The sequence below is a fragment of the Mandrillus leucophaeus genome, unplaced genomic scaffold (genome assembly GCF_000951045.1).
Source record: "Mandrillus leucophaeus isolate KB7577 unplaced genomic scaffold, Mleu.le_1.0 Scaffold51, whole genome shotgun sequence".
NCBI lineage: Eukaryota > Metazoa > Chordata > Mammalia > Primates > Cercopithecidae > Mandrillus > Mandrillus leucophaeus.
The window spans coordinates 5,168,963-5,178,495 of record NW_012105475.1 but is presented as its reverse complement, the minus strand read 5'-3'; the positions used below and the strand labels follow the sequence as shown (position 1 = coordinate 5,178,495).

General features: G+C 38.8%; 1 protein-coding gene across 2 annotated transcripts in view; it reads right to left on the bottom strand.

Moving 5' to 3' along the window:
- Positions 1 to 438: 438 nt before the first annotated feature.
- Positions 439 to 9,533, bottom strand: part of YES1 (YES proto-oncogene 1, Src family tyrosine kinase) — a 92,731-nt gene continuing 83,636 nt past the window's right edge. Inside the window, exon 12 of one of the 2 annotated variants that reach the window (XM_011996339.1) lies at positions 439 to 1,950. In XM_011996339.1, coding sequence (XP_011851729.1) covers positions 1,742 to 1,950 — 209 coding nt within the window. In that variant the 3' untranslated portion in view covers positions 439 to 1,741. The remainder of the gene's footprint in view (positions 1,951 to 9,533) is intronic. The other variant, XM_011996338.1, reaches the window with a different exon arrangement.

Sequence of the window (9,533 nt, the reverse complement as noted above, 5' to 3'; positions counted from 1 at the left end):
GACGTCCACCTGTCACATTTTAAAATGGTTTGAATTTGAACATATATGCCATGGCAAAGAACTTCAAATTTGATGATTAAAATCAGGTAAATAATGATAGTTAAGAATTATATCCTGAAAATAGAGGGGCCTAATATAAGATTAAGGTGTGACTATATGAGAGTATTTTAAAACATATACACCAGATCTTCATTTTATCAGATTCGATTTTTCCTCTGCTAGACACTTAAACCACTAATGCCGCCATTCAAATCTGTATTTTGAAATTACTGAGTTACTCTTAAAAATCAGTCTTATTTTGTACGTTTCACTTTTGCACTTTAGGGTAAAAACTGTTCCCTTTTCACCGCTGTTAATATTCAGACTAAGTTTTCCTCCCCAAATCAACCATTTAATGTATTCTAAAAGGGAAAAAATGACCACCATTATGTAGACTTTAAAAGCGAAAGTAGATTCAAACATTATTTGAAAACTGGAGTCCTAAAAATGTTTTACATTAAAGTCATATCCCACAGGAATGAATGTGAAGCCGTAACTTCACTATTCTGAACAAATACCCATTTAGTGTGTAAGAAAAATTAGTTTTATAGTTATACCTTATAACTCTTAAAAGTCTCAGAACATAGCTAAGTGAGGAGCTTTGAGTGCCAGCAAAGCCATTTTGTCACTCCATGACATCAACATTAAACATTACATTCCATCCCTCTACTTGTAAAACTTTCACATTTTCTTTTCTCGTATTTCTTTTAAATACATTTTCCTCTCTGTTCATCTATATTCACCATGAGCAAAAGTGCATTCAAATCCCTGATCTGGTCATATTTTCTATTTGTGGCACCCATCCCCATAAGGACATATTAGCAATATCTCACAGTACCAAATCTATTTTTTTAAAAGGGCTTTTTAAATGCTGGGTCTTACTTAGAATGCTATCTAAAGATTAAAACATTTCCCCTTTCATTGGACAGTAGTTTCAATTATATATTGCCTTAAAAGATCAATGCAACCTCATACAAGATTAACTCACTTTCTAGTTACCTTCATTATTCTAAGACAAACTCCTCAGAAAAGGACTGAAGTGGAAAACTTCTTATTCTCTCAGTTCCATGAATATAAACATTAATGTACTGCATTACACTTTCAAATTCCACTTCTGTGGTCTAACATTTAATCAAGTTTGAGATCCTGTTTATATTCCTTTTGAAAAACCTGGCCCATGTCCATGCAAAAGAAAGCATATATTAAGATTGCATATTGACTGTTTAACTTAGAAAAAACTTTTGAGAATAATGCAAGAAACTTTAAAAACTGGAATGGAATCATTTGGTCCCATGTACTCCTTAATTTTAGATTTTATTACAGTATAGCTTTTTATCTCTCAAGTTTTATCTGTAACAATAAATAATTTTCTTTGAGCAATTCTGTGGGGAAAAAAAGAAAGGAAATGATTTATAAGCAGTAGCCTCATTGCCCTTCATTACCATGCTATCACCCACACTGTCATCAGTATCTTAGCTCTATTTTCTTTGGACCCTGAAATACGTTGGAAAATTCATCATTGGTACATTAGAGTTTAATACTTGGGGGAAAAAAAGTGGTTTTGTGCAACCGTATCTGGGATTCCAGTTTACATTAAAAACATGCAGAGTAAAGAAGATTTTCTTCTTTTGATTCCTGTAGAAACTCTACACAAGTTCTTTACATTTTGGCAGATTTGTGCATATAAAATAGGCTACTTGAATTATAAATTTTCTCCTGGCTGGTACTGTGGCTCTGTAGCAGTGAAGTAGTCTTCCAAGAAGGACTGAATATATTCAAATGTTGGTCTTTCATCAGGGTCCTTCTTCCAACACAGATTCATCAATTCATGGAGGGATTCTGGACAGCCCTGAGGGCAGGGCATCCTGTATCCTCGCTCCACTTGTTCCAGTACTTCACGGTTCACCATACCTAACACACAAGATTAAAACATGAAAGAACAATGGTCCTGACTACCACTAGGAAAACATAACAAACCCCCTAGCCACTAACTGATTCAAAGTATATTAAGTTTATTTAGTGAAATAATTCTTGTAACAAAGCAACAAAATAAATTTTAAACATGAGAATATCAAGAAGAGCTTAGAAAATGTTAATCTATGTTTTAACATGTCTAATTTTTCATTCCATCTTATATCTTATTTTTAATACTAATGTCTTCAAAAGCCAACCTCATTTGATTAATAAGAATTTAGGGTGCCACTATGAGGTACTGGTACTTTCTAATATCAACATTTAACAATGACCAAACTTGGGTTACTGAGGAATGGTGGCAAGATCGTGTCTAAAAGAACTTTAAAACAGGAATTCAGAAGAAAGTTCTAGTCTTGGTTTTGCCAAATATACTAACTACATAACTTTATATTGAATTACTTCTGTGAAACAGTTTCCTTATCCAATATCACCTGTTTGACTTTCTTCAAGATATTACACATGGTTCCTTTCTCGTATTCCTTTGTAATCCCCCCTCCCTCAACCCCCTGATCAGCAGCTCACCCCATCTTATCACAGGCCAGCAAAATGCCTCCTTTTCCAAATTCTTCCCAACAGTGTCTCACCAAGCCAGCAACCCTATTTCACTTCCTATCTCCCGCATCACCTTCCCTACCTGCCTGCAAGTCAGGCCATCCCTCGTATCTCTTGGAAACTTTATCAACCGGTCATCAGGAATGGTATTTAAAATAGACTATGATTCTCTAAAGAAAATGTAATGGGGTTAAATCATTATTATTTAGATGTTCAGTTATTTTTTTGAGAAATAAGTGATTTCTCAAAATACATTTTTTAAACTATTAAAAAGACTCTACACGACTTTGAAACTCAATACTTAAAAGGAAGTTTTCTGAGCTTTTCATCTAACTAGGTACTGTCATCTTCGTAAGTGAAATCCAGCCAGGTGCGGTGGCTCTTGCCTGTAATTCTAGCACTTTGGGAGGTTGAGGTGGGCAGAGATCACCTGAGGTCAGGAGTTCAAGATCAGCCTTGCCAACATGGTGAAACCACATCTCTACAAAAATACAAAAATGAACCGGGCATGATGGCAGGTGCCTGTAATCCCAGCTACTTGGAAAGTTGAGGTGGGAGAATCACTTGAACGGGAGGCGGAGGCTGCAGTGAGCAGAGATTGCGCCACTGCACTCCAGCCTGGGTGACAGAGCGAGGCTCCATCTCGGGGTGGGGGGAAAAAAGTGAAATCCAGTACATTTTACTAACCATGGAAATACAACCAGAAGTTGTTGGGGGAAGGAGAAAAGGAGTAAGGGAATTAATATTCAGTGAGGGCTTACTATAACTGAACTTCTTTTCCATTCTCTTCTTCTATTTTATCCTTATTATTTTAATTGACTATTAGGATTAACCAATCTAAATAAGCTGGAACCTATGAAAATAACTTCTAATTACCAATAAGCTTTCATTCAAAACTTCATTCAAAGGCCGGGCGCGGTGGCTCATGCCTGTAATCCCAGCACTTTGGGAGGCCCAGGCAGGCGGATCACGAGGTCAAGAGATCGAGACTATCCTGGCCAACATGGTGACACCCCGTCTCTACAAAAAGTACAAAAAATTAGCTGGGCGTGGTGGTGGGCGCCTGTAGTCCCAGCTACTTGGGAGGCTGAGGCAGGAGAATCGCTTGAACCCGGGAGGTAGAGGTTGCAGTGAGCCAAGATTGCACCACTGCACTCCAGCCTGCATGACAGAGCTGGACTCCATCTCAAAAACAAAACAAAACAAAACAAAACAAAAAAAGAACTTCACTCTTCAGAATTTTCTGATAATTAGAACTATTAAATTATTTTATGCCAGCTGGGCACGGTGGTTCACACCTGTAATCCCAGCACTTTGGGAGGCTGAGTGGGCGGATCACCTGAGGTCAAGAGTTCAAGATCAGCCTGGCCAACATGACGAAACCCCATCTCTACTAAAAATATAAAAATTAGCTGGGTGTGGTGGCACACGCCTGTAATCCCAGCTATTCGGGAGCCTAAGGCAGGAGAATCACTTGAACCTGGGAGGCAGAGGTTGCAGTGAGTAGAGATTGCACCACTGCACTCCAGTCTGGGTGACAAAGTGAGACTCCTCAAAAAAACAAACAAACAAAAAAAAACCATATGGTAAATACTTAGCATACTGTCAATAAATGTAAGGATTTCACACCTGTTAGCGTTTACCAAGGTTTATTACTGTCCCCAAATAAGACTAGTAAACAGGAGCTGTTGCTTTGAAATGGACAATCTGCTGTGAGAAGTGTATGCAACGGATCGGTCTGTCCTATATGCGGAAAGTTCTTTCCAAATTCTCTTAAAATCATCAAAGAAAGACAATGATGTTTATAAAGTATCTCTTTTTCTTCTTTAAAGATGGGTACTCTACAAATTGTTTATACTCTGATTCTCATCTGAATATTTAACTAGAATATCCCAATCATATACATTTTTATGCATTTTGAAACTATGTAGTTACATAGCTCATTTTGGATTTTTATGTCCCTGTTGAACTGACCCTTTTATCATTATGAAACATTCTTTTTGTCCCTAGTACTATTTCTTGCCTTAAAGTCTACTGCTACATAGGCTTTCTTCAGTTAGGATTTGCAGAGTATAACTTTTCCATCCTTTTAATTTCAGTCTCTTAAAATACCTTACAGTATGTATCTTATAAATACCATTATAGTATTTGTGTTTGTGTTTAAAATCCAGACTTATCTTTTTTTTAATTGCAATGTTTAGTGTACCTAAATGTAATTTAATTATGGATGTAGTTGCGTTTAATTCTACCATCCTGATCTTTGTTCCATTTATTCTTTTCTCTTCTCTTGCTTTTTATTTTGATTAAACAAGCATTTTTCAATGTTCAAATTTTTCTCTCCTCTGTTGGCTTTTTATCTTCTCTTGTTATTTTTGATCATTGAGACTACAATATGCTTCCTTGGTTTATTACATTTTACTCAAGTATTTTTACCTGCTCCAAACTTAAAACGATTTACCTCTTATTCCTTTACTCCCTTTGTGTTATGTCAGAGAGTCTATTTTTATATACATTATAAATTTGGTAAGATATTATTATTTTTGGTGTTTTAGATCAGTTTTCCCCCAAGCACTTTAAAGACATAATTTTACTCTTTCCTGGCTTCCACATCTGAGGAAAAGTTAGCTGTCTCTGTTGTTCCTGTGTAGATAATATACAGGCTGAGTATCCCTTATCTGAAATGTCTGGGACCAGAAGTGTTTTGGATTTTTTTGGATTTTGGAATATTTGCATATATATAATGAGATATCTTAAGGGATGGGACCCAAGTCTAAACACAAAATTCATTTATGAGCCAGGCACGGTGGCTTGCACCTGTAATTCCAGCACTTTGGGAGGCGAGGGCAGGCAAATCGCTTGAGCCCAGGATTTCAAGACCATCCTGGGCAACACGGTGAGACCCCGTCTCTACAAAAATACAAAAATTAGCTAGGTGGATGGCACACACCTGTGGTCCCAGCTACTTGGGAGGCTGAGGTGGGAGGATCACCTAAGCCCAGGGAGGTAGAGGCTACAGTGAGCCCTGATTATGCCACTGCACTCCAGCCTGGGTGAGACACCCTGTCTCAAAAAAAAAAATTCATTTATGTTTCATATACACCTTATACATATATGTACACATACACATACATAATCTTAAAAATAATTTTGTGCACAAAACCAAATTTTGACGGCATTTTGACTGTGACTTGTCACATGAGGACAGGTGTGGAATTTTCCATTTGTGGTATCATGTCAATGCTCAAAAAGTTTTGGATTTTGGAGCATTTCAGATTATTTTTTGAGACGAAGTCTTGCTCTGTTGCCCAAGCTGGAGTGCAGTGGCACAATCTTGGTTCACCGCAACCTCCGCCTCCCCGGTTCAAGTGATTCTCCTGCCTCAGCCTCCAAGTAGCTGGTACTACAGGTGTGCGCCACCATGCCCAGCTAATTGTTGTATTTTTAGTAGAGACGGGGGTTTCACTATGTTGGCCAGGCTGGTCTCGAACTTCTGACCTCGTGATCCACCAGCCTTGGCCTCCCAAAGTGCTGGGATTACAGGCCTGAGCCACTGCGCCCGGCTGCATTTCGGAGTTTTGAATTAGGAATGCTCAACCTGCACCACCTCCTTAGGGCTGTTTGGCTTTGATTTTTATCATTTGACCATGATATGTTTGCTTGAATTTCACTGAGTTTATTTTTCTTGTTTGAGGTTCACTTAATCTGTGGGTTGGTATTTTGTTTTATCATATTTAGAAGATTTTTAGCCACTACTTTTAAAAAATGTTGCCACTGTTTCTTTTTTTTCCTCTTTTCTGCTTCTGGGACTCCATTACATATAAATTAGACCTTTTCACTACTATGCCCCCCTGGTTTCATACATTCTGCTCTGCTTTCTTCCCCATTAGCTTTTACCTCTGCATTACCTTGAATACTTTGTTAATGTGTCTGAATCCACTAATCTTGTCTTCTACTATGCCCAACTAGTGAGTACTTAATTTCATATACTGTTTTACGGTTCTAAGGTTTCCATTTGAGGGCCAGGAGGAGTGGCTCACGCCTGTAATCCCAGCACTTTGGGAGGCTGTGGCGGGCAGGTCACTTGAGGTCGAAGTTTGTGACCAGCCTGGCCAACATGGCGAAACCTTCTCTCTACTAAAAATACAAAAAATTAGCCAGGCGTGGTGGCATATGCCTGTAATCCCAGCTACTTGGGAGGTTGAGGCAGGAAAATCGACGGAATCTGGGAGGCGGAGGGTGCAGTGAACCGAGATCGTGCCACCGTACTCCAGCCTGGGAGACAAAGCGAGACTCTGTCTCAAAAGAAAATAAATAAATTAATTAATTAATTTCCATTTGATTCTTTTTTTTATATATATATAGAGAGAGAGATTCCAATTCTGCTGAAATTCTCCAGTTTTCCATTATTTTGCAAAACTTTTCTATTTTAACATTCCATATATTGCTATTTTGAAGTCTTTTGCTAACTCCAAGATCTGAATTATCTCAGCGTCTGCTCCTATTGATTTTGAACTCTTTTTTTTTTTTTTTTTGAGACAGTCTCGCTCTATCACCCAGACTAGAGTGCACTGGTGTGATCTCAGCTCACCGCAATCTCCACCTCCTGGGTTCAAGTGATTCTCCTGCCTCAGCCTCCCGAGTAGCTGGGATTACAGGTGCCCGCCACCATGACTGGCTAATTTTTGTATTTTTAGCAGAGATGGGGTTTCACCATCTTGGCCAAGCTGGTCTCAAACTCCTGACCTTGTGATCTACCCGCCTCGGCCTCCCAATGTGTTGGGATTACAGGGGTGAGCCACCACGCCCAACCACATTTTGAACTCTTGATAATCAGTCATCTCTTCCCTTCTTCGTATGTCTAATAACTTTTTATTTTGTGCTAGACATTTTGAATCATACACTGTAGATTATCTGGATCATGTTATCTTTTTCCGAAGGATGTTCAGTTTAATTCCATTTGTAATTTACTGGCAGATCACCTAGCTGTCAGGGCTTAGTTTTGCTCAGTTTTGCCCTTTCTCCTAGGGTATGGACTTTCTGGGGTCTCAACAAAAAGCCTAGGGTATTCTCCAACATCTATCCACTTTGGACAAGAACTCAGCACTCTGTAGCCTCTGAACTCTGCTTGACTCCCCAGCCTACTAGTGGCTATTTTTTGTTAGGTCTCCCAGAGCTTCCCCCTGTGTATGTGCAGATTAGAACTGAGCAAGGACCTGAAGGGATTTTTTTTTTTTTTTTTTTTTTTTTTTTTTGAGACAGGGTCTTGCTCTGTTGCCCAGGCTGGAGTGCAGTGGTGCAATCATAGCTCAGTATAGCTTCAAATTCCTGGGCTCAAGCGATCCACCCACCTCGGCCTCCCAAAGTGCTGGGATTATAGGAGTGAGTCACCATGCCCAACTGGAATTTGAAAACAGAATTTTAGAGTTCTTTCCCTATAGTTCCTTCTCTGGGACCCTGTCCTTCAGATCCCAGCACTTGGATCTCTGTCTCCTTTGCTTAATAAGACTTATGCTTTCTGTCTGGGTTTTACTGCCCTATGCTATTTTAGAAAATGCCTTCAGAAAAGCCAATATAAATGTAAGGCTCAGCTCATGTACTTGCCCTGTCTTAAGGAATATGGCCTTTCTTGATGCAATGTTCTTTTACATATTTGATCTAACTTTTGTAGTTGTTTATAGTGCTATAGTAAGTTGGATTTTTAGAGGCTAATGCCTCTCCATCACAGCTAAAACTGAAATTTCCTCATGGTTTTACATTTAAAGTGAAACTATGGTGCATGGCTGTGTTGTTTTTTCTAGCCCTGTTTGCGGGTGTGGTGTAGGCAGAATTGGATTTATTTAGCACGGTGATTTTGTTAAGCAATGATGATGAAATCAGAGAAGGGTGAAGGGCAAGGTAACTGCAAAGGAGTGATTATACTGCTTCACTAGGGAATTTAAGGAGAATGGTCTCACGAAGGGGGTGAGGAAGCAGGAAAAGGTGGCAGAAACAATGGAGTAAAGATCCTGGTAGCATCAAGAAATTGCTAGGGTTGGGGTAGAAAGAATTATCTAGAAAGATGGCAAGTGGTGGTCAGAAAGTAGACGCATGAAATAGATTTTGAAAGGGTTGCAGTTATTGGTAATGTTAAGGTTTAAGGTATGAAGATGGGAAGACTGGCTAAGGTAGAGTGAAAGACAAGATTACACAGGAGAAGAGTTCAAGCTACAAGAGACCAGGGTAATAGAAAAATCATCACCATGCGTATTAAGATGACAAGGAATTAAGACAGGAGAGGAGTTTTGTTGGAGAGGACAAGGGTGAGTCATTAAATGAGAAGAACTTGAATGGTATCAGTGAATAACAGCAACAAGACAAAGTGGGTGATAAAATTTGATGGCATTAGGTCTACAGTTGGAGGTATTAGGGAAGAGGGATATGTTAGATAATATGCAAAACCTTTAAGATTAGCAAAACAGTTTTTCCTAAAGATTAAATTTTATATGCTTTCTCTCTCAACATTAGGATACTTCAGTAGAAGAGTTTGAGAAGTAACAAACTAAAATAATACTCAATGGTAGCTGAATTTCAAGTGGGCTAAAATTTCTCCTTCCCCCTAGGAACTATATAAATCTCATAATTTTGAAAGGGAAACATTTTTATTTTTCCTCCTTATTAATGGCAGACATATTTTTTAAAGTACTGGTTTATAAATAGGTTTTGTTAGGAGAAATAAAACAAGAAAAGGATCTCAAAATAATCTAATGAAGAAAACAAGGCTAGTATATATTTAAAAAAACATACCAGGATGGGCACGGTGGCTCATGCCTGTAATCCCAGCACTTCGGGAGGCCCAGGCAGGTGGACCACCTGAGGTCAGGAGTTTGAGACCAGCCTAGCCAATATGGCAAAACCCCATCTCTACTAAAAATACAAAAAATTAGCTGGGCGTGGTGGCGGGTGCCTGTAATCCCAGCTACTTGGGAGGC